Consider the following 24,506-nt stretch of genomic DNA (forward strand, 5'->3'; position numbering starts at 1 on the left):
CCACGTGCGGTCGTAGGCTTCTCCCGATTGTGCCCGTCGGTCGGGTTCTTGACCTCCGCGTGGTGAAATGATTCATGCTAAACTGCAAATGAGGGGAAAGCGTAAGCATGTTATGACTCCAACTTTTCCGTTAGCCGAGCGGTGCCGGTGTTGACAAACAGCTGATGTTTTCTTTTCCAGATGTTGGTTAGCTTTCTTGTTGCTTCATGGATGGGGTGTTTCCCCGCCGCTGTTGCTTTTCCAACTGAGCTCCGTCCGCACGCACGAAGCGAAAACCCGCGTTTGGTCCGCGGACTTCGAGTCAACCACCTTTTGGCCGGCGTTGGTCACAACGCTTCCAAAGGAAGTCCTCGATAGCGACCGCACTCAAGTCAACTCAAAAGAAAACAATATCCAATGTCACAACTTGCTGATGTTGCCCAAATTCGGATCACGGATTTGGGATGGCGTCCGTGAGCCAACACTCTCAACACACAAGAGTTGCAGACTGATAAGAAAGAAATGTCGAGTCGACTGTAATCAGACGTGCTGTCAAGTCCCGACGCAAATACAAACACGGCAGAGCCAGACCCCAGAAGACAAGACTCGGCCGGAGACGCTTCGTAATCTAGTGGGCCGTTCGACCGCCGATGTCATCAAGAACGTACCAGTCCGGTCCGTGTGAGTGATCGAGAGGCCAATTTGTCATTTGTCACTTTTATCGACTCGCCGTCTAAATTCCCAATGACTATTTCCTTCGACGTGCGGATCGCGATCCAATCGTTACCGCTCGGACGACCGCTATTTCTATTATTTATTCGAGACGTTCGCCCGGCAAATGAAAACTCCAATTTGATTATTTCCAAAAAAAAAAAAGGCCCTGGTTAGGTCCCGGTCGCAGTTTTGTTTTTTTTTTTTTTTTTTCACGGAGTTTGGGCAGAGCACCATAAAATGACAGCCGGTGTGTTTCGGCAAGCGCATTTTAACAACGGCTTTGAACCAGGATCCCTTTGCGCACGACGGCCGGGGTCTGATCAGGCAAGTGTCGGTGCCGTAAATGCGCGCTGGCTGGCTGGCGACATCCGCTTCTTACGACATCTACCAGCTAAACTGGCAGTATCTGGCTTAGCGGTCATCGATCCTCTGCCCCGAGGTGTCAAATGACGGTTGCATAACTTTATCAACTTCGTATCTTGCGGTCGGAGCCTGCCACGAACATCCGCCTGCTTCCTCGGGGCCATCGGACGCCATCTATAAAATCTCTACTTTGATTCGTTTTCAGTCAAAACGTGAAAATTATGACTGGGTATTTGTTTTTCCTCCAATCGGACTCGCGAATTAATCCATTCGGGTAAAGCGCTGGCATTCCGTAAATCCGCCAATCCACTCCGCTAAAGTTTATTATGCGTGGATTCAAATGTATCGTAGTCGATGTAGGGCGGGGATCTTCGTTCGGCGTTCGGACTCTCGGGGTTAAGGCCCGGGGAAAACAACTTCAGCGGCGTGATGGAAACGGGTCGGGATTTGCCCTCCGTTGTCACTGAGCGACCCGCTTAGATCCAAGACAAACTCTTCAGCGTCCTCTCTTCCGGACACAATTTAAACACAATCACCATGGGAACCATCAACTATTACGCCTGTACAAGTAGACCACGGACAAGACGGGAGCCTCTGCAACAAGTGCGCTTCCTGCCTAAAAGCCATTTCGCAAGGCTTTCTTTTTTCAAATGTTCGGAAGTCATCTCACAAGCTTTGGGGTTGGCAAAACAAAAAGTGAACTTGATGAAGCAAATTCCGATGTATTGTCAGAACACTTGTGTGAATTCCCTTGAATGGGAATGTAAACCCCACCCTTTTAGGGACGCGCTGCGGAACTCGTCCTCAGTCGAAACCCTGGGAATGCTTCGCCGGAACCACTGGTCCAGAACTTCCTTGCAAAATCTCAGCCAACCGCTGCGTGACGCTCCAAGAAGCCGCATTTCTGGGCAGAGTTGAGCTCCGATTTCCCTCAGCCACTGTCATATATTTTCAGGTTTGGTGTCACTTGAGGGAGGTTACAGAGTCATCGTCCGTCTCCACCAGCTCCAGATGTGCTGTTGACAGAATCCGAATGTTGGCTTTGGAATCTCTCGACTGATTTCATGGACAATACCAAAGAGACGAGGATTGAGACGAGGCGTTTGTCCCGTCTTACACGTTGGCATTTCCAGTCACGGCTCTCTCTTGCAGGACCTTTGGCGATTCTCACTTCCATCCGGCCGTTCGAGGAGCGCGGGACAGACTCGGCCCCGAACCGGTCGCCAGTCAATCACAGGGCGAGTACGAACCGGGCTCCAGGTCGGCACCGATCACGCGACTGACTCGTCGAGAGAAGCCGCAGCGAATGTTCGCTCTGCTCCTCCACGAGACGGGCCTTGACGTTGCGATGACATTTAAGTGCGACGTTCCATTCAATGAAAGATGGACTGCACGGTTGCTGGCTGGCCAAAACAAGGCCAGGGATTCCGATTCAATGCTGTGATATTTCTCAGAAGTGGAGGCCTTCTTGTTCTTGTTGTTGATTTTCCCCATCCTCGTTTAATAAGAGACCTCATCTGGCCTTTTCGGGGGTTTAACACGCAACAAATGTATCGGGCCGACTATGAGAAAGTGCAAGACGTCCGTCTGGCGAGCGCTTGCGTCGTCCAATGGGAAGTTCACACGAATAGCAGAAGACTTGATGTGGACCGTCGATGGTCGGGCAATCACACAATGGTAAAAATGTACAGCCATGTTGACAGCTGTGCAAGTCTTCAGCGAGTCGTGCCCGAACCCCGACGTTAATTCTGTTGGATGAAAACTTCCTGGCCCATCAAAGTTGTTGCTCCAGGTCGTCGCCGCTGGGGATGAAGCGCGAGGCTCGGCTTTTTCACGGCTCCAGCTTGGATTGCACATTTTCATGACCTGACCTCACGTTACCTTTACGTCGGCATTTCATCTTTAATAAGTGGATTTGGAAGGATCTCCTATCAGGTTTTTTTTTTCACGTTGAAATATGTAATCGTGACGGGCAGGCTTAGACTCGTTAAAAACGAATAAAACCTCTGCACCATTTTTGATGAACGCCTTTGCGAGAACCGCGGCCATCGTTTGCTCACAGTTTTGCTTTCGTTGCCGCTTGAACTCGTTCTTGCGCTTTACTGCACAAACTGGGCGTGGCCATCAAAAATGAAAAAAAAAAAAACCCCACCTTAAAGGACTCTGCAAATCCAATCTTGCAAAAAGTTCACAAGTAAAGCGTATGCTGAAGCCAGAATTCATGGTAGGTCTGCTGTAATGTTCACATATTTCACACTTGTGCTATTAAAGAAAGGATGAGGTCATTGGCTGAGTGTAGAGTGTGCGGGCGTGTAATATATGCGAAATCAGAGCCCAGAATTGGCCTCACTACAGTCTCTGCTCAACTCTTCAAGAAATTGCTACAATTCAAGGTGAAGAATGAACTTTATGTTCTTCTTTTCACACTCGCGCAGCCAAAGCGCTTTAGGAAAACCGCCAATCGTAAATCGGCTCGCCGCGCGTAATAACGATCGCGTCCGTCAGCGGTCCTTTCCCAGCTCCGAGTGGGACGACGCAGCCCATCTCCTTTTTCTTTTTCTTATCTGGTGAAGACCCGCCTGACGGATTTGTCGCGGCTCGGGATCATGCCGGCAGCGGAGGAAATAAGAAGGCGTGATGAAAAAGAAAGAAAAGAAAAACAAATCCTGCACGTCGACTCGGCTCGCGATACTTCTACTCCGAATCCAACTGAGGCCTCCGTTCCTCTCTAAGATTCTTCATTTCACGGGCAGACTTTTTGACAATTTTTAGGCTTCGCGCTTGGATGAGTTTGGTGCGGAAGAAGCGGACTCGAGACCCGACCTCGACCCAATGCAAGATTTTCCGATTGATTTCCTCGAGAATCTCGAGATTATTTTCAATACCACATACTGGATGTCTCAAATTCAATTTGTCAGTATCTCGTCAATGCATACGCAGGTACGTACATACATACGGTCTCTAGCCGAGATCGCGGAACATCTGCACGGATGAGCTCGAGCACGCGAGTACGCCCACGTGGGCGCGGAGGGCAGAATGGGTGACGACATCCTCCTTTCCCCTCGCTGTGGCATCTCGTTGAGGGACCAGACAGAGGCAGAATTCCTTTTGGCAGGTCTGCTAAGAAGACGAGAGAGATTTGAGATCAGCACCGATGACGGAGCAGAAACGGCGCTGCTGGCATGTGGCTTCGATTAGGCAGGCGGGCCACGCCGAGCCTGGAACGATCCGTTGGTTCTTAAGAACACGGAGCGAGGAAGACCCTCGAGGAGCTTTGAGCTGAGAATGTGGAGGGAGGAGGCGAGGACAAAACACACCTTCCAATGGGGACGGGGGGGGGGGAAATCCCTCCATTTCATAAAGGGCAACATACGACGTACTACATGGCTACACATATTGAACAAACTACTTGTGCACATGAACTCACAAAAGCGTACTTTGCGCGCATGAGCACAGTTCACCAAATAACTCCATAGGAGGGACGGGGGACGGGGGACGGGGGACGGGGGGCTGTTCCATTCATCTTACCTCCACTTGATTGCAAAACCCAAAAGGATTAGCGGGTGCACGTGTGGAGCTCCGAGACGAGTGCTGGACGGAGCAGTGCATTGTGGGCCGTCGTAGTCGTCCATCCGCACAACCACCGTGGAAAGACGCAAAGAACTTTCAGGTGCAGCGCTCCCACAGAGTTGTTTTTAGGTTGTTTTTTTTAAATCGGGAGGGGGGCCGACCCCCCCAAAACACTTCAAGATTTTTTTTTTATTTATTTTTTTTTTTTGGGGGGGGGGGGGGCGTCAATTAACCATGAATTTTCACTGTTTGCACTCCAGTCCCTGAGCCCCACGGGTACTGGGGGGTGGGGGTGCGTGTCAGGCTAATGCAGCAGCTGGCGAGGGAAAAAGTCCCCAGATGAGGCGCCGCTGCTTTATCTTTTGTCTGCATGTCCGACGCTGTTGGTCACAGCTGGAGAACAATAAAAACTATCCTGAGCGCGCATTCTTATTTTGGTTCCATTCTTTTTCGAGATGATTTCATTTTCAGGCTCCGAAACACGCTTGTTCCTTTTTTTTTTTTTTATATATATATATTGAGTGTGCAGCAAACGCATAAAACTCTCACTGAGGCCCTTTTTGGGTTGGGTCGTTTTCGATTGTGATCGGCAATTGTCAGCCGGCGACCATCGGAATGATTCGAAGGCTGTGCGAAATTCGGAACCGCTTCTGATTTGACATCCGCAAGGCAACTTTGACTGGGCTACCGGAACCAGCGACGGCGGCCACGTGCCAAAGTTGTTGCGCCGCTTTTGTCTCGCACAAATTGTTCTGCTGCCGGCGCTCGAGGACGTGGGAGTTGCGCTTTGTTGTCCGTAGCAACCGCAGATACGGACTCAAATGCTTCGCGCGTACAGTAATTGCATTATGGAATGAGTGCATTTCCTGGAATAGCGCAAAGGGCCTTTCTTTCTTTTCCACGCTGAGGGGTGCCAACTTTTTATGGGGTGCAGTGACTCTTCTCTAACCGAGTCAATCTGATTGGCCTTCCATTTCTAAGCTAAGGACCAGAAAACGCGTCCCGGATTGCGAATTCTACTTTGGGTTCGCAGCCTTGATAAAGGGAAACAGCCAGCCGGGCTTGACCATCTTCGTCTCTTCCGCCGGACTTTGTTCCTCGCTCCCTCAGGCGATGTCCGACCCCTTCAAAGGCGCAAGGACTTCCTCGGTCCGGCTCTGGTACAGTACGACTGACTACGTGCGCGCGCGCGATATCACCGCGTGCAGAAATAATGCTAAACCCTCCAAAGTCCGACTGTGCCTCATAAGGTCCTTTTCACCGGGAATGTCCGGAACACACGTCGGCCTGAGCCCCCCCCCGGATTAGCGGCTGTATTTTGCGAGACGGGCTCCGACCTTTGAGATAGGCCCGCGGGTGCTTTTGACAATTTGGTGGCGAAGGCTCTGTCTCAACATGCCCGTCAAACTTTTGTCACAGCTGGTCTCACCTCATTTGGGTGAAGTCGAAGGAGGTTTGGGAGCGAGGCGGGCGTGTGCCCGACGTCAGACCAAAACTACTTCATCTGCACACTTGGACAAACCCTCGGAAGCGTGCTAGAAATCAGTTCACCCAGCGCGTCATTTTTATTGTTATCATGATGTGGTTGTTGAAATCGACCGACACGCGGCTGTGAGGGGCGCCGACGACCGCAGTTGCGCCGCGTTCAGGGAAAGATTTTAGTCAGCGCCGTTCTCATCGGAAGCTCGTCCTCGTTTTGTTTATCCAAGGTTATGTTGACGTTGTCTGTCGCCACACGGGCCAGAGGTGGGAGGGGGGAGGGGGGCATGCACACAAACGTCGTCGCCGTGCATTTGTAAGGGGAGGGGACGAGCCGCCGATGAAGGGGTGTTGACGCACTTTTCCAAACATACATACAGAAACTTCAATTTTGATGGAGCTTAAAAACGCCACTGCGATCCGCTAAATGTGTTATGGCTTGAAAAGGGGTACAGGAGGCGCCGTTTTGATTAACATACAAGCTGGAAAGGACAAATTACAAAAATGAAAAACCGTTTGGTTTGAAATGAAATTGGCACTTGGACCCTAAATCCGTGTTACGGATGGAGGGTGAAATAGCCAAAACTCGGGACTTTCCATTCGTTTGCAGGGTTTCCAAGGTAACCTGAAAGGGAAGTTGGAATATCGTGACGTTGTACCAATGAGGTCCACACCAAATACGCCACGTGAACAAAAAAACTGTACCCGTCATTTTATGTTGGTATGTTTGTGTTTTGCTGTGCACTGAAAGTTTTCAGGAACAAAAAAAAAGAAGCAAGAAGGGAGACTTTTTATTTTTTTTTTTTTTTTGGGGTACCGAACCTTCTCGACTGATTCAAGTCCCATCAAATACTTTCATATGGTTCTGTGTAGTTTCTCCTGGAATGATAAAATCCTTCTTACACGGTGGCCAAAATCCAACAATTACACTCATGATGATGATGATCACGACCTCACAATGTACTTTACATTTCATCCCAAAAAACACCATTTTTCTTTCTTTTCGTGTGACTGGCCCTTCCCTCCCTTTGTTTCATAAAACCAGTGCCAAACTTTCCATGTAAAATGAACTCAATCCTTTTTGGACGCCACCTTTAAAAGGGGGAAGACTAAACCCAAGGTCAAAAGGATCGACTTGCAAAAAACACGACGGCGTCGACTCACTCACTTTCCGCCACCGAGACACGGAAAAAAAGCTCCTTTCAATACAGTTGCGATTCAACACTTTGGCTCCGATCAATACATATCATACATAATCCATCGACACCTTTGAAAAAAAAAAAAAATAATCTGTAATCCTGAGCTTTTCATTTATTTTTTCCCAAATGGAAGTCGCTGCATCTGATTAAACGCGATCCCTGCTGCTTTCCACGCAATTACATTTCTCGGGGACATTTATTACGCTGAAAACATCGGACACGTACACTTGAAGTAAAAGCAGAATAAAACAAAAGCAAACGTGCCAGACAAATGGAGCTACAAAACAAAAATCATACTCAGCCACTTTTCATCGTTTAATTGGGCCATAAAAAGCAAACCATCCATTCATTTTCTTAGCCGCTTATCCTCAATGCCACCAAATCCCGTTTGGACTACGTAAATGTGTGAGGTGTTTCCATTTCCATTTTTTCTACAATACAGTATACTCTGGATATCCATCCATTGTCTTCGGTGCTTATCCTGACGAGGGTCACGGAGAGTGCTTAGTAGCATCCCTCGCTCCAAAACTGGTCGGCTGCGTTGAACTCATCCATCCCAGTGGTGGTGCAGGCCGCAATCCACGTGTAACTGTTTTGATCGTTTGAAATTGAAAGCGGCAAACCTTCCTGACGCGGTGCTCGGCTTGGGACCGTCCTACGGATTGCGCTGGCTTGTGTACCCCAGAGGGCTGCATTTTATATATACGCACACGCACGCACGCACGCACCTCGTTTTTGTATGTTCCTTCCGTGCCGGTGGGACTTTCCTTTGGCTTCCTCCCACATTCCAACAACGTGGATGGAAAATTGTCAGTTGGTGTCCTGCCCGTCGACTTGGCACCATTCAAATTGGAAGGCGGACGATGGGTTTAGTGGTCCCATGGTGGAAATGAAGAAAACTTCAACGTGTTGCAACAATTTCACGCTTTTTAGCTCCATGAAAAAAAAAAGATCCAGGTGCAGACTTTGGATGTCCGGCAGCCAAGCGGGACTTTGGGGGGGGGCTTTTCAACGCGTTTTGCTAGCGGTGAGCCGCTGAATGTTCTCGCGGGCCGCAGCAGACGCAGTCGGTGACCCGGCCGGCTCCGTGGCACCGTCGTTTTTGCCACAATGGAAACGAAGACGCGCGCGCGCGCACGCACGCTTTGCCTGCGAGACCTTGAGCCCCGCTTTTCAGCTGACATTTTTCATGATCATCTCCACAGCAAGCACCTCTTTGCCGAAGCCAGTCGCTTGCATGCGTGGAACGTTCCGCGATCTGACAGAAAGTTTCAAACGTCGCCAGACTTCCATTTATGCCTATTCTGGCGACAACGCTGGAAGTGTTCTGCTTCCCCCGCGTGGCTGTTTTGCGCACTGGCAAGAGGTTGATTGGGGCACATTGAAAGCTGCCAGGCAGGCACGCTTGTGAATTGTGCATCTGTCGCTTTTTACATTCAGAACGAGTTCGACATTAATTTACACGAATCATTCAATTCAAAAGCGCGTGCGGGCCGGGTGGGGTACACCGCGGACTGGTTGCCAGACAATCGCAGGGCAACGTAGTCCCTCGGAGAGAAATCATCTTCAAATGATGACATTGAGTTTACATCACATATCTTGTATATCCTCAAAACTCACCTTGCTCGCTTCTGCGGATTGTATCGCGTTCCATTTACTGACTGGCGACCAGTTCAGGGTGTCGTCCAGCTGGGATGGGCTCGAGCTTCATTTAGAAAGTTCTCAAGGTTCTATAGTACAATTTCTTTCGGACGGTTCTCTAGAACTTTCTTCGGAACACAGTTTTATAGAACACTGATCCTAAAGTTCTGTTGAATATTCTTTGGAGCGTCTCTAAAATGTCATTAGACAGACCAGCTCTATCGGACCCCGCCCCCGTGTGGAGCAAAAGGCTTGTTTGTGTCGCCCCCGAGTGGCGTTGTGGAAGAATGCAGTTGTGAGAAGAAGCCCAACTAACCTACCTCAGCGGCGCCGAGCTTTGCCTTTTCGGTCCCGGAGGCTCCGGCGCGGCGTCCACTTGTTGACACAGTCGACGGAGCGACGGAGCGACGGAGAGGAAGAGACCGCTGGGGAGGGGGGAGGGGGGGACGCACAATGGCGGCGGTGCCGTGCTCCAAATGCACGGCAGAAAGAAAGGGCTTTCGGCGGGAACTTGACTCTTGGCGATACAAGCTGATACACTGCGTCGGTATGCTTCGAGTGTCGTTTGCCTGCTTTCTTTGAAAATCAAACAAATGGCGACGCTCAACGGGGCGCAAGTCCGACACGGAGAGGTTTGCTCCACCCGGCTATGTTACTCGCTAGCTAGTAATTAGCTGCCCGGCTAGCTAGCTAGCTAGCTTCAACTCCGTTCGGTGGGCAGCCCAAAAGTGACAAGCTAGCATCGAGCAGCTGGCTAGTTGACACCTTCTCTTTGCACCCCTCAACATCATGAATACGACTCGTTTTCGACCTGCTAAAGTATTTGAGAGGACGCTATACATGCAGTTTTAATGTGGGCTCTCATTAGCTGGATGTAGTAATTGCTACGTGCGGCGTTGTACACGCACACAAAAAAGAATAACAAATGGCGAACAGTGCTCGTATTAAGGCAGTTTGGGGGAGGGGATTACGGCTGAGATAAAGCAACAAATGGTTGGTCGCTGCACGTGAAGACGATGTGCCTGGTAACGTTTTGATATATTAAAAAAAAAAAAAAAAAAAAGTTGTTGGGGGGGGGGGCTGTCAAGGACACATCGCCCGTTAACCTATTTGGTACTTTTTAAGAACAATAAACATGCAATTTGTCACAGGATAATTTCACCAAGGGGAAAATTATGTGAAAACTATCGATAGTGTTGCACGAGATTGTTTGTTCAGTCGTACGAGGCCTGAAGCGTGTTATTTGTGTGTTTTTATCTTGCAGGGTTTGAAAGCATCCTGGAAGGAATATACGGTCCTATGCTGACAAGAGATCTGAACTTATTTAATGGTAGGTTCGTTGTTTGTATTGGAAAACGACTTCTGCCTGAAATAAACATTTGTCATTTTTTTTAAATTTGGTCGATACGCTCCTACGTCGCAGTCTGTCAAAGAAAAATAGAAGAGTTTGCCACTCCCGTCACCAAATGGTCACGTGACGTGTTGGTTGGCAAAAAGACTTCAATTAAAGGTCGACCAGGAGTCAGCAGGGTATCCAAACGTAGATTTTGGTCCCATTTGTCTGCAGCTGCATACTGATGAGGCAAAACCTCGGTGCCACTGATGCACTGTCGCTTGACATCAGATGACACAAACTTAAAAAGCCACGAAAACCTGGTGACAACGCGCCTTTCTGAACCACCGCCGTAGGAGGCGCTCGGAGTTTCCTGCCGACCAATTTCATGCGCATGGTGCACAGTTGGCTCGGTTGGTAACGCTCTCGTTGGTGTGTCTCGAGAGATCTGTCACCCCTCAGGTGTGCCGCTGGAAATTGTCTGATCTTATTTTCGACAAGTAATGTCTTTGCTCATCTAGCGATGTCAGTGACGTGCCGTATGGTGGCCGGCGGAACGATTGAATCGTGGCTCGAGTCACTTTATCGTCAGACGTGTTATACAAACGTGACATACGTGTCAATGTTCTCAGAAGTTACTAATTGGTAGTTCCAGTGAGTCAAGATAATCATTTGATGATGTATAGCGTGTGATTTTCGAGAAGGTAAATCAGTCCAGTTTGGGAAACGGCACAGATGGTCGGATGAAGCCCTCTGTCTTTGTTAAGTCTTTTTGGGTTGTTGTTCCTTTCAGACTGTGAACCCGAAGCGGTAGCGGACTGGTCTCCGGAGGCAAACTGCTCATTCTGCAGCCTTCCTCTGGATAAACTCAGTGTAAGAACCCGACGGGAGTCTTCTTTGGAACTAATTATACAAATGGTGTGCTCGCCGACATTTACCACTCATTTGGTTTTTTTTTTTTTTTTTTGGTGGTGGGGGACAGGTTGTAGCACCTGCAACCGCTTTGCCCCTCCCCTCCCCCTCGGATTTCTCTCTATGTCAAGCTCCAAACATCTCGGAGAGCAGCCAGACGGCTCACAAGTTCCTTCAAGCCGTGTTCCACAAGAACGGTGAGTCAACTTTGAACAGTCGCAATTTCAGACACACGTCCTCCTCCAATAACTTGAGAAATGAAGTAGCCAAATTTTGGTTTATGCATTGTGTGCCTTTGAACCTTTTGTGTATTGTTTGCCCCTGCCGAGGTTCGATCAGACCAAATTGTGCTGACGCGGCATTTCACGTAAATGGCAAACAACAACAAAAAAAATGTCAAAAACAAGACAAAACATATAATGCAAAATGTATGAACTGTTCAAGCAACATTTGATGTGAGATTCTAACATTAATTATCACACGAGTGTGAATTTTAAATCTTGTTTTCATCGTCCCACACAAGCAAATCACTCGTGGAGTCAGTGGAGATGATCAGAGATTTACAAAACTCTCAAACGAGAGCAGTTGGACGTTTTGAAGTGTCGCGCGACGTCGGAAGCACGACTGTACGGCTTTACGTTCCTTTTGTCAGATGCGTCCGTACGCTGCGACGCCAGCATTCCTCGGATTGCCCAGGACCTGATGAAGAAGATGATACGCCAGTTCGCCATGGAGTACGCGTCCAAGTGCCTGCTCCGCACCACTTCGACGGAGGTGACGACGAGAAGTTCTTCGCCTTTTTCTTCGGAAACGTCGGATGTCCCCTTGGACCTGACCGTGAGCAGAACTAAGGAGGAGACAGAAAGGGAATCGGATGCAGGTTAGTGCCGATCTTCACGAGTCAAACTTGGGATGTCTCTTCTTTCTTTCTTTCTTTCGACTTTTGTAATTCTTTGTGGCTTTTGAAATAAACGCCACAAAACTGTGCGCACCGTGTGCAATCGCATCCTCGTTGAACTTGAATGTTTCTGACGGCAGACGGGGTGCTTGACCTCTCCCAAAAGAACGACGTCAGCACAACTTCGTCGAATGTCATCGCCTTAGGGTAAGAAGTTTATTCCACATCAGACAACCTAGCCTGTCCTTAACTTGTGGTTTTGGGGAGCCCTGCGGTGAAAGACCAGCCGGAGGTGTGCGATTGATTACGTTACTGTTACTCATTTGTTGATTACCATCATGTCCAAAATGTCTTCATTTGGTTTCGGATGAGTGGCTTGTTCCTCGTTTCATTTTTGGATTTTGGTTGAGTGGGGTTGACTCTTCTATCTCTTGAGCAGTAACGTCACAGCGCTGGCACCGTAACTGTCCAAAGGCCCAGCGCCGCACGCTTGACAAGAGCTGAATTGCGACACCCCCGTCATGAATTCACTTGCTTTTCGACCGATCCGGTTCTGAATACGCTTAGCGAACGTGTACGTCAGACTGTTTGTGAGTTACGCCAGCCGTTCACAGACAGTCCCACCCGGCCGCGAAAAGGCTTTAGTGGCCACTACGCACTGAGCGCAGGCGTGTGTAAGAGATGCGCAACTACAACAGTGTGCGAGGGTCCAGCCCGACAGAGGCTGAACGCAAAAACAGAGTGGCGATGTTACCGACAAGGCATAAAGGAGTGGACCCCTCTACATCCCCCTTCTCGCCTATGCCCGAATCACACCCTCTCCATCACCTCCATCCTGACCCTGCTGTTTGGTCCTCCCATCCCTAGGAGGCAGCTCGGGCAGAAGGAGTACATTGAGAGGAGTTTGGACCTGTCTGAGGGGCTGCTGTCCAAGGCCTTGAAGGACGTTCACTCAGGAAGGCTGCAAGAGCAGCGTGCTGCATTGCTTTATGGAATTCCCCTTCGCACCCTGAGGCACGGCCTGGAAGACCGGTCGGGAGAAAGGTCGGCCGTGCCGCGCCGAGTGGCACAAAGCGGCAGAGATTCCAGCGAGGGGATGACTTCCTACAACGCGACGCCATTGACGCTGGGCGGCGAAGCCCGTCTGGTTTTACAGAAGGTGGCGGCGTGGGCCGAGCGGGCGGAAGTGGGAGGCGATGCGGAAGAGAACGGCGAGCTCGCCTTCCCTCTGTCCCGCCTTCCTTTTGATCAGCCGAGTGTTTTCCAAAAGACCCTCCCCCGCTCTTGTCCCCAGCTCAGGGATGCTCTCCAGCCCCCGCCGAGTCCCACTCCCAGCCTGGAGGCCCCCGCGCCCCTTCGCATCCCTCAGGTCCGTTCCGTGTCCAATCGTAGCAGGTTAGCCCCGGCAGAGATTCACGGTCCCACTGAAAACCGCCGGACCTCGCCGACGCACGGTGCCGCCAGACCTTCGTCTTGCTTTAAACTCTCGTCGCCTTTCCCGGCACGCGGCTGCGCGGGGAGGGCCGACCTGTCGCCGCTCCAGCGCAGTTCTTCGATGGATGAATCCGAGGAGGGAGCGGACCGTCGGGACAAAGACAAGCCAGCTCGAAAGAAACGCGGACGGTACCGCCAGTACGACCACGAGCTGATGGAGGAAGCCATCGCTATGGTGATGGCCGGCCGGATGAGCGTATCGAAGGCCCAAGGAGTTTACGGGGTACCGCATAGCACACTGGAATACAAAGTCAAAGAGCGCACTGGAACGCTGAAGAATCCCCCCAAGAAGAAATCCGCCAGCTTTTGCTCATCCGGTACCAATTTGTCTGGTCTGGGAACTCTTCCGGGTTCCGCTAACTCAGGGCCTCTTGCCTCACCTGCTGCAAAGATGTTCTAGACAAAGCAAAACCTCCAGAACTCAACTCTTGACCCCACCACCTCTGACGAGATGAAGGTTTTTTTTTTTTCCGAATCTTGTTCAAACACAACACATGCCTTTACAATATTCGAGGGTTCTAACGATTCAGGTTAAACTGTGAGTCGCTTTTTTTTTGTGTTTTTGTTTGTTTGTTTGCTGTGTTTCTTCCATTTGGTCCGGGACTTCATTTTGTTTGCTGTCTTCGGTAGAATCCACAGTTTTTTTTTTTTTTTGTGGGGTAATAAATGTCACATCTTAAGCCAGTTCTCGGAAAGCCATTTCCCATGTCCTAAATGGTTGGCTTTGGTTCTGCAACCTCTTTTGATCGTTGTTTTGTATTCTTTTCCCGGCCACGAGAAATGCCTAAACCCATCTTCTCTTTTCCTAAACGCAAGACGGTGTATTCACCCGACGTTCGATTTCTCAGGACCAAATGACTGAAACACGGTGACGGTAAAAAGCAAAGATGAGCTGTTAGGAAAATGATTTCTTCAGGTTCGACTTGATTGTTCAAGCTCCTCGTCAATGAAGTCATTTGCAGTTCTCTCTGGGTATCCCACCAAGGCCGTTGAAGTGACTTAGAGCCATCGTAACAATAAACTCTCATTGTAATTATTGTTATTTACCTCTGCAAACCGAAAGATTGTATATCGTCAACTACAGTGATAACTATTTTAATGTGAATTTTTATTGAACAGTACGATACAAAAAAAAAAAAAAAAAAGCCATCCGTTGTTCTTAGTTTTTTATTTTCCCCGATTTGTAGGGGGGGGGGGTGCGTTCGTGTAGCATGTTTTCAAATGTGCACTCATCGACTTGGGCACTACGTTAGCGGATGTGTATTGTTAAAGAAGTTTTATGACCTCAGATATTGACAAATGTTGCTACTTTTATCTGCATTACTGTTGACTGCTGCTTGAAACGTTTGTTCCATAAATTGGTGGAGTTTATTTCACGAAAGGTGATGTTGGAGATGACATGCAAAGACAAAATGACTGTATGTGTATCGTGTATCACGCACTCGTCTTAACATGTGTATTGTTATTGTTGTCGGCTGGCAACGTGACAAAGAGCCAACAGGCTTTTCCGTCTTGGAAATGGCTTCACTGAAACGGTCGTCGTCGTCGGTTCTCATCCCGTCCGCCGTCCTTGAGATGGACCGGTCCCCGACAACGCTCATAAATACCAAAGCAGCAGTTCAGGGTCAGTCAGCAACAAACGAGCAGTTTCTAAATGTCGACTTGCCGTGACGTCAGCCTGCGCGTCTCTCGATCGAACCGCGTAGCCGCATGTACTCGTGCGTACCTCAGAACTTCATTTGCCTGCAGTCCAGTGTCACGTGTTGTTTTTCCACCAAAATCGGGATGATGTGGTATAAACTCGCGCTTTCGTGAGTTTTGGGTCTTAGTCACATGAGCTCCATTTTTTGGGGGGGTTTTATCGGGCACTGTGACATTTCCAGACCTGCCTTAGTTTCATGACTGGCTTTACATTCTTGTTCCTCTTACAGTTTCAAGTTCTTGAGCCTGATCAAATGCTCGGACGGGTGCGGAATGTCTCCGTTCCTGAATGTTCTTGTTTCTTCAACGTGGCTGGCGGCCGCGTTTTCACTGTACCGCAACAAGCTCTCCTTTTTTGTCATTGAGTTGGTTCTTTTGGAAAACAAGCCTAAACTTGAGAAACAGAAATCTGATTGATTGATTGCAGTAAATCTTCACATTGAATTGAAGTAGTATATTTTCAATCAGTTTCTATAAAAGTCAGATTAAATTCCTCTGCTGTTAATTCCTAAGTGTTATTGCACTGAGACTTCTTCAAATTGTCTTCTATGACGTGGTGCAAATGACTTTGACGTACTTCAATGCTGAGTTTTCCTGGTTTGCTACTTGTACTTGTTGACGTGTAATAGGGCACTTAAATGCTATGTACAATGTGTATTGTGAAAATTGCATGAATGCTTTGAAATGTTCTCCTGCTATATTTAATTGAATCCTAAAAGGACGCCGTGAATGTTGTGATTATTTCATGATTAGTTTCAAAAAGGAATACGAAAACCGGACCTTTTGGTTGAAATACGCCATGTACAGTAGATCCGCTGTGGCCCAACGCTATTTATTTCACTGTGCGCTTTCATATTGGCGTCATACCTTTAGGTCTGCGTGTACATGAGTATAAAAATCCTTCGTGGATACTACTGTTGATGTAACAATGGCATTATACCTCAAGCTGGCATCTTACGTGTTGGTAGTTCCCAACACTTGGGAGTTCTTGATTTGAGTGTGCTAATATTTTTTGAAGCGGTGTCACGTTTGAATCATCTGTTAAATCTCTCATGATCTGATTGAACTTTTGACCTGCGCGTCAGTTTGTGGAGCTGTCAAGATTGGTGTTGGTGCCGTTTAAGAGAAAAGAGTTTTCAGCGTTTCTACAATCATTCCTGCTGCCACGAGCAGAATGTTCATTTGCCTTCTGCGACTCAATAAAAGCGTTCTCAACAAATTGCCCAGTCGTCACAATTGTACATTTCAATGTGTCATCTATACCTCCTGTACAACTAATTGTTTGGTGGGTTGACAAAGGGTCAACTTGAGAGCAGCTAAAAGTGGGGAAAATGCTATAATTTTCCGCCATTTCTGTTAGATGTCTTCAAAAAAAAAAAAAAAAAAAACAGGTTAGTGGGAAAAGCTGATGGAGAAAATGTGTCACATGTTTATTCAGGTTTCAGATCTGGATGAAAAGAACATCTCAGATATACCGTAAATGTCAAATCCAAACCCTAGAGTCAGTAAGTAAAGTCAGACTTTCTAGATACCCTGCACTGCTACTTTGACTTCATCAAAAGTTTACTCATGGAAGAAAACGGACTATTAACTCCGTTGTTTGTACTTCTCGCCTCTAGCTGCCCGCCTCCTTGCGATGAAGAAGAATTGGGAAATCGGGAGAAGAGGACAGCTAAGCGGCGATCTGCACTGGACGTGGTGCTCGACTGCCTCTGCCCAGCACATCGTTCCTTACTCTACCAGATGCTGAAGTTGGCCCACAAGGAAAACTTGCTCTCCTCCCCCGCCCGCAAAGCAGTTTTTCCGACAGAAAGCCACTGCCGCCGTTGTGGATTAGGCGCAGATGAGGTCACCCTCGAGAAGTGTACCACGCGCCACGGCGCTTCGTTCTGCCCTTTGTCCGATTGCGCTCATCAAGGCTGCACAAGCCCAACGTGCCTTCCCGGAGAGTTGCCCTTAAAAGCCTGTCGCGGTGTGGCTCCGTTTGACCTGAACGGCCACAGCACGCAAAGTTGTACCACGGACACTCGCGACACACTGATGTGCCCCAAGAGGCTCCGCTGTACTTTCAGTCAAGGTCTGCCTGCAGATCAAATCGAGAGCATGGTGTGTTCCTTTGCTCCTCGCTCTGCGGTTTGCTGTAGCCGACACCCCGACCCTTATTTACGTGTTAGGAACCGCGCCCGTGTGAGCCATCTTAACGCAACCACGGGAGATCGTGACCCCCCTCCTCCCGTCCTGAAAAGAGAACAGAGCCCTTCTCCTCCTCCGCTTTCTCCAATCCAATCAGATATTCAGAAATCAACGGATGAAATGCCACCTTCCCTGCTTCACCATAAGCAAGAGGGAGAAGCTGCCCGCGCGGTTAAAGATCATCCGAATATGCACCGGGAGCTGATTGTAGCTGCGGCAAAAAGACAAGCTCTGGAGTCTCGGACTCCAACAAGTAGCCAAGTTGAGAACCAAAGTGGGACTTTACTGCAAGATGTTGTGAACCGTTTTAGTGAGAAACTTGATACCATCAGACCTCCAGCTCCGGCTCCGGCCTCCTCGGCCATTCTTTCTGAACAGGAGCAGCGACGGTCCTCAACCAGCCAAAACCTGCAGTTTCCTGCTGATGCCCATTTGACTGAAATTATCACCACTGTGCTTCATACGCACAGTCCCAGCGACTATAACCTCAGTGAGCTCTTTAATCGGCACGATAGCAAAGGGTCCAGGTTGCCTAATACACGCTTCCGTCGTCGCCAAGAAGCGCTCGCTGCGATGGCGAGAAAGGCTGACGGCGCTACAAGCCGAAGGCAAAGTTTGAAAATCAAACGAGAGCTCGCAATGTTGGACGCGTCATGCGGCAAGAGGAGGTCATCGCGTGCAAAGAGATCGCCGTCAAACCGTGTTAACGGCGCTGTGAACGCATCGGGCCCTTTGCTTGACTTCAACCTAATGCCAGAAGAGGAACGAGAAACCGAGCGGAACACGGACCGTCGAAGCCTTAACGGGCTCCCGCTCAATAGCGGCCCCGCAAGTAGCAGAAATGCAGTAAAAGCGGATGAAACCCGGGGAAAAAAGGAAGGGGAAATGGATGAAAAAGACCTGAGCCAAGCAATTTCCCACGATTTGCAAAGCAAATTTTCTAACCCTTCTTCTCGAGACGCTGACGTGCAACCGCAGGTGGAGGCTCAGTGTGAGCGACGTTGCCAAGAGGACAAGGTCAGTGCAAACTGCCACGCCGGGATTTTTGAATACCCCCCGTCAGGGCAACGCTGTGGCACTGCTGATCGTGATGATGGGTCAGTTGAAAAGCAAAGTCAAATTATCATTACAGACTGTCATCCAGGTCACGAAAACCCCAACACTGAGTCGAGGAGGTCACGGAGAAACATCGTGCCGCCACAGCGGTTCTCCTCTTACGTCACCGAAACCAGGAAGATGTTCTTTAGTATATTTAACCAGAGAACTCCGAATAAGAACGATGTCACGTGTGGTACCTCAGAGGCCTTATTTCAACATGGAGATGTTAAGAGTGCTGACTTTGAATCAAAAACCAAACCATCTAATCTCCCAGACACCTTTGTACTAACCGGTAGAGAAGGAAACTGTTCGTCACGTACGGAATCAACAGAACAAAACCAGGATGTGCAACAAACTCCGGCAGTCAAAGAGACTGCGTGCACTGCCAAACCTTTGGGAGAGACCCGACCATATCCAAAAAGACCCATCTCAAGTACTGCATCAAGAAGGCTGCAATACCCAAATGTCAGTGTTATGACGAGGTCTGCTGCCTGTGCAAAGGATACTTGCACCGATCTGTTCCAGTACGCGAGCCCAATTAAGTTAATGTTTGTATCACCTTTAAAAGAAGGTGTCATATATAGGCTTAAATCAGCAAAATCTTGCTCAGATGCACAGGCAGAGGAAGTCTTTGACCCATGCAAGGAATCCTCCTGGGCAGGGACACCCGAGAAGAAGGAAAGCCAAATCACTGAATGTAGTTTGCCACCTACCAGGGCTAACGGCAAATCCATGGCCTCATTTGATACATCTCCGCGGCACATGAGGTCTTCTCCTTCACAGCGACTGAAGTCCGGTGCGTCACCGGCCGAGCCACCTTTGTTAACTCCCATTTGTGCTTCGGGTTCTTCACCAGCTAAGCTTTTGTCATCGCATCAGTCTTCATCGGCCGAGTCGGCTCCTGCTCCATTTAAGTCGGGTTCTTCCCCAGCTAAGTCCTCTTCCTCATCACCAAAGTCGTCTGGAAAATGTACGTCTTCATCACCAAAAACAAAAATGGCCTCAAAGAGATCAGGTGAAGTTACTCCACCTAAGAATCCATTTGGAATGGAGAGCCAAAGGTCATCTCGGGACTTGCAGTCGTTCCATGAAATCGCTCCCCTGAAAAGACGCCCGGGCCGGCCAAAGAAGTTGGGGCCGCATCTGGAGCAGAAAGTGAAGAGACCAATCGGTCGACCGCGTAAACAGAAGCCTGAGCGTGCAGCAGCAGGGACAGGCGTGCCAAATGTACCAGCAGACATGGAGGGCAAAGTCAACAAGAACCTCAAAATAACTGTGGTCTACGGCCGTTCGAGAAGAAACAAACGAATGGTTTCGGAGAGTTTTGATCAGCTCCAAACAGAGTTTAGCAATGCCTGTCTTAAGAAGGACCCGAGTGTAGCACGAAGCTATAAAATGGATTTAAGTAATCCCGAAATGGATTCACCGGAATTCCCTCAGGGTTTGCATGATGCCAACCCTATAAAGGAGGCCACGCTACACCCTAGCAGTAGGATCAAGTGCCAAAAAAGGGAGAGTCCTTTACCCTCGAGGAAACCAGGTAGACCGGCAAAAGTTAAAATCTCTGGAATCTCGGTCACTGTGACCACAGTGTCACCAAAGCAACGTCAAATTTGGATGGGGAAGGAGTCTCCCAAAAGAAAAACCAACAAGAAAGCTCTACTGCCACGATTTCAACACGCTCAAGGGCCCAGGAAGACGGTTGGTTGTCCGTCTGTTTGTGAAAACCTGCAACCAGCGGGACCAAAAGAATCTCAGAGGAAAAACGGGCGAGCGCAAAATCAGCCTCTAGCTGTGCGTCATTCAAAGAGAGTGAGTAAGCCCTCGGTGTATTTTCTGCATGCCGTTGCCACCTGCAGAACTCCAACATACAGTCACAGTAACGCTCTCTTACGACGCTCCAAACAACTTCTGTTGAACAAGGCCTGCAATCAAAGAAAACAAGAAAGACACCCGAGGATAGAACATTCAGTCTTGAAAGGCCGCCCTTGTCAACTGGGGCCAGAGGACATCTCTCAGGAGCTCACTCGAATAGCAGCTATTTCTTTGGACTCAATATTTGCTCCCAAAGAGACACTCCGTTGGTGGGCAACATCGGCTGAAGAAAGGACCTTGAACCAAGAGCTCGCCAGACGCATTCAGCTCATCTCTGACACCTGGGTCTCGGACACGGTGGAGAACCGGAGGGTAGACTTCCAGTTCCAAGTAAACACCGGTAGTAGTTCCTCAGCCTCTAAGTCCAAACATTCTTCAGTCGTTCAAACGTTGTTCAGCTGCCCCCCTACTAAACCCAGATCCTGTAGTATGCAGCAACTCAGTTCCTGGTTCATGGAGACGACAGAGACGCAGTCACTGGCGATTGTCAAGAAGACCGGCTCCCGCAACCATTACGAAGTTATGCACTTCCCTCGCTCAGTCAACAAACGAGGTGGCAAGTGTCAAAGTCCTCAGGCAGAACGACTCCGCAGACATGTCAAGAAGTTTGCCAAAACCTTGCCAAAGAGTCCACTCCAGCACGAAAAAGCCCAAAAAAGGTTGAGGGAAATGAAGGGAGCTCCATCAATCCAAAACACGAGGCACCGACTCCGAGGAACTAGATGGAGGCGGCGGCGGCGGCGGCGGCCCTTCAGCAAATACAAGGCCACGCTGCTCCGGGTCAGGAAACTCTTCCAAACTCAAAAAGAAAGGAAGTGGGCAAAGGAAAGATACACGCAAGGAACTGCCTGTAGGCCACACACGGTCGTTGGACTTGGACCAAAAGAGAAAGCGGTGACATTGCCGTCTGACGGTTTGGAGAGCAGTCCCGGCGCCGAATCTGAGGAGCCAAAAGAGCGAAAGATCTGCTCGAAAGCCTGGAGTCCCGAGTCCATTAAGGAATGCCGAGTATTTCTGAAAAAGATCAAGTCCGCAGACGACAAAGCGGCGCAAGAGTGGGACGCCTGTACCGTGACACTGGATGAGAAGTCAGCTTCTGCATTTGTGTTTGCCGGAAAGAAGAGGCAACTGGTCGGAGTCGTTCGAGCTGTGAAAAGAAAACGCTGCGCCGACGGCAGCGGCGCGACCCCTTCGGTGCGTGAATCACTCCAGATGGAACTGGATGAAATGCCTTTAGGGAGGCGCAAGGGCAAATGTCCCGGCCTCGCGTCTGCCCGAGCACCACCTGCCAAAAAGCTGCGACAATCTCGGATGAAGGGCTTAAGTGGACCGAGGTGGTGTGACTTTGTGCTGGGTAACTAACTGCCTTCCTTCCTTCCTTCCTTGACTGAATCCCGCTTAGCAGAAGTGCCTTTGTAAGCCAAACAAAGTCATTTGGAATTGTCTTTCTTCTCTGGCAGGAAGCTAGACGACACACGAGGCCTCCGTCCTTCGTGGGGATCGGACTCTGGTGTTTTGTGGTGCCTTTGGACACTGAGCTGACCGTGTGGAACTGAGCATTACGCCACGGTTCAGTCTCGCCCTCAGCAATTATGTAGCAGTCTAACTTAAGAAAATGTTGATGTTGCACTATTTTTTTTTTTTTTTTCCCTTCTTTATAACGTTGAGATTTGACTTTTTGAACGTAGCCTTCTTTCACGAAGCAAGCCTCGTCTGAAGAGCCCGGAAGAGTATTCTGCCTCTTCCACCACAAACCCGCCAAACAAAAGTCTGGCACAATGGCTAGAAATGTTCGGGTAGGACGTCTCAAAATCAGTTGGGTTTTCCAACATCATGGTGGGGGCGAATTGTTTTCAGTGCTAGCATCCTCGCGGTTTGAAGCCACAAGTTAACAAACACTGTCACTAAGTCAAGTGACGGACTGAAGCACTCCTTGTTTCAGGTCATTCAGAATCACCAAAATGATGGAATTTTGTTCAGTGCCCCAATAATGAGAGAGAGGATTTTGGTTGGCATCCACTTCCAATGTACTGGCTTCATCCAGCATCTTCCCAAGGTCTTTAGCTTACGTCCTCGCGTGGACTCGCGCATTTCTGACCAAAACACCTCTGGAACACAAAGCCCGTCCGTCTCCTTCCCGAGCGGTGTGATGGCTGGACGTTCCTGTGATGTTTGTACTTGCGTGTGATTGATTTGAAGAGAAGAAGGTGGCACCTTCGTGCATCTGGAAATTGCACCCAAGGATGAGGCAGACCGCCATTTTCCCCTCCGACTTCCCGGCTTGACTTCAAACAAGGAAGCGGGCAGCTGCGCCGTCGGTGAACTCGCACGTCGTCAGCTCGCCCAGCGGGAGCTTCCAAAGCCGAAAGCCGTGACCTGGACATCTGGACTTACGTACGTAAACGTGATAAATCTCGAATTGTGTGAGCAAATGACACAATTCAAAGATTTTGGTGATGCCGACTGACCTGAAAAAGGAGAACTTCTGTCCGGTTTGACTTCAGACAGTGAAAAGTGTGTCAACTTTCCATGCTTGTTGTATTATTCGTCTTAAAGCATTTAAAGTTTGTGCTCTTGAAATTGAGAAGTCCAAACAAACGTTGCCGACGGCAGGTCACGACGTGGAAAAAAATGAAGCGCGAAAAATGGAATTGGAATCATGCAGTATTTTACTAGGTTTTGTACATAGACTTTTTTTTTTTTTGCGCATTTACCGTTACAATTGGGACGCCGCCAGCTTCAGATGTACGTCTTGCACTATCCCATTTCAGATTTAGCCCCCCCCCCCCACCATCATATTTTGCACATTCTATTAAATTTCCACTACCACCAGCTACTGTACAACAAGAGAATCAAACGCGGTGCAATAGAAACACACAAACGCTTTCGTCATTTTAGAATCGAGCGCAACGAGATGACCTGGCCTGTCGCTTTAAGTCGAGCGGACCGACGACGGCCGTTGGAGTTGGCGCGAAATATTTGGGAGGGACGCGAGGGTTGTACTTTTTTTTTTTTTTAATATTATTGTTGAGTAGAATTATGCTAGCCGGCAGGCAGTTGTCGTCTCTGTTGTAGTTCAACTTGCCGACGTCGCGATTAGACGCCAACTCGTGCCCGGAATTACTCACTAACCGCTTTGACGCCATTTTTGGAGGAGCGTCCAAAAGCTTGGCAACCGGCGGTCGGCGGACGTTCCGATGGGAGCAGATTTTTGATATGAATGTAACTTTTCAAGAGCGTCGGGCTGATCCTCTCATTTTTTTGGCTACGTCGACTTCGTGCCAACACTTTTTGGGCTGACGGCAGCTAATTCGGCTTTCCTCTGATCGGTTGCCATTTGTTTGTCTTTGCTCGTGATGTTGATCAGCCGAACTGATTTCAGGCAGAACAACGTCTGCGACTCGGGAATGAGCGAGTCGACGTTTTCCGACGGCGGAAGTCAACGAGCGGGCCCGACTCCTCCGTTTTGAACTTGTCAGGTCAGTACGGCCGTCGAGCGGAAAAGCGGGCTTGGCTCTCTTTTTCTTACGTTCTCATTTATCGTGCCTTCCTTTGAAGAATGAGAATTGGACACTAATCTTGGAGGAAACTCGGCTTGGTCCCTGGGAGGGTTTTGTTTTGTTTTGACTTTCGCTGTACAAAATATGTGCCCGGCGACCCGTCTATTTATGTCAGTGTGGTCACATTTTATTTGGGGGGAGGGGGTGTAAATCCACTTCCAAAAACTTGGTGCTAAATCTGTTGTATATTTTTCCTCGTGGTTTTATACAGATGCAAAACGATGACTGTTTGGAGAAATAAAAGGTTTTTTTTGTTTTGTTTTCTTAACCTTAAACATCCAGTGAGCTTCACAATTTTAATAAAGCAGAAGCCAGAGGTGAAAATATGGAATCGCACTGTTTGCATTCCTCTTAGTCCCGTATTCAAAACAAATTTCCTCGTTAAAACTCACGTTGTAAACGCAGACGAAAAAGATGCTGTTCTATTACCGATCAGACCCAAGAGAAAATACAAATTGTTTTTGATCGCATTTGAATCAAAGTTTAAAAAAAAAAAA

General features: G+C 48.9%; 1 protein-coding gene and 1 long non-coding RNA gene across 6 annotated transcripts in view; one reads left to right on the plus strand and one right to left on the minus strand.

Moving 5' to 3' along the window:
- The window catches only part of LOC133506001 (uncharacterized), a 29,623-nt gene extending 20,248 nt beyond the window's left edge, over positions 1 to 9,375 (minus strand). Inside the window, exons 1-2 of the long non-coding RNA XR_009796380.1 lie at positions 9,266 to 9,375; positions 4,005 to 4,176 (exon numbers count right to left, since the gene is read on the minus strand). This is a non-coding gene — a long non-coding RNA (uncharacterized LOC133506001). The remainder of the gene's footprint in view (positions 1 to 4,004; positions 4,177 to 9,265) is intronic.
- On the plus strand, positions 6,973 to 24,417 carry lcorl (ligand dependent nuclear receptor corepressor-like). 5 transcript variants are annotated; one of them, XR_009796379.1, is made up of 9 exons: positions 6,973 to 9,492; positions 10,210 to 10,275; positions 11,072 to 11,151; positions 11,261 to 11,387; positions 11,843 to 12,070; positions 12,229 to 12,295; positions 16,903 to 21,803; positions 21,910 to 22,843; positions 23,832 to 24,414. XR_009796379.1 is itself a non-coding variant. In XM_061829646.1 (8 exons), exons 2-8 carry the CDS (start codon positions 10,245 to 10,247, stop codon positions 21,915 to 21,917), a joined length of 5,442 nt encoding a protein of 1,813 aa, XP_061685630.1. In that variant the 5' UTR covers positions 6,973 to 9,970; positions 10,210 to 10,244; the 3' UTR covers positions 21,918 to 24,417. The 5 variants fall into 5 exon arrangements, 4 of the variants coding, with proteins under 4 accessions (XP_061685630.1, XP_061685631.1, XP_061685629.1 ...); XM_061829646.1 differs by having other exon boundaries at positions 6,973 to 9,970; positions 21,910 to 24,417; XM_061829647.1 differs by having other exon boundaries at positions 6,973 to 9,577; positions 21,910 to 24,417.
- Positions 24,418 to 24,506: the final 89 nt, after the last annotated feature.

Source organism: Syngnathoides biaculeatus, chromosome 9, assembly GCF_019802595.1.
Source record: "Syngnathoides biaculeatus isolate LvHL_M chromosome 9, ASM1980259v1, whole genome shotgun sequence".
Lineage (NCBI taxonomy): Eukaryota > Metazoa > Chordata > Actinopteri > Syngnathiformes > Syngnathidae > Syngnathoides > Syngnathoides biaculeatus.

Coding starts and splice junctions, on each gene's coding strand:
- lcorl (XM_061829645.1), top strand. CDS start 9,399: ATGGCGGCGGTGCCGTGCTCCAAATGCACGGCAGAAAGAAAGGGCTTT. Junction 9,493..10,209: donor CAAGCTGATACACTGCGTCG/GTATGCTTCGAG, acceptor TTTATCTTGCAG/GGTTTGAAAGCATCCTGGAA. Junction 11,152..11,260: donor TTCCTCTGGATAAACTCAGT/GTAAGAACCCGA, acceptor GGTGGGGGACAG/GTTGTAGCACCTGCAACCGC.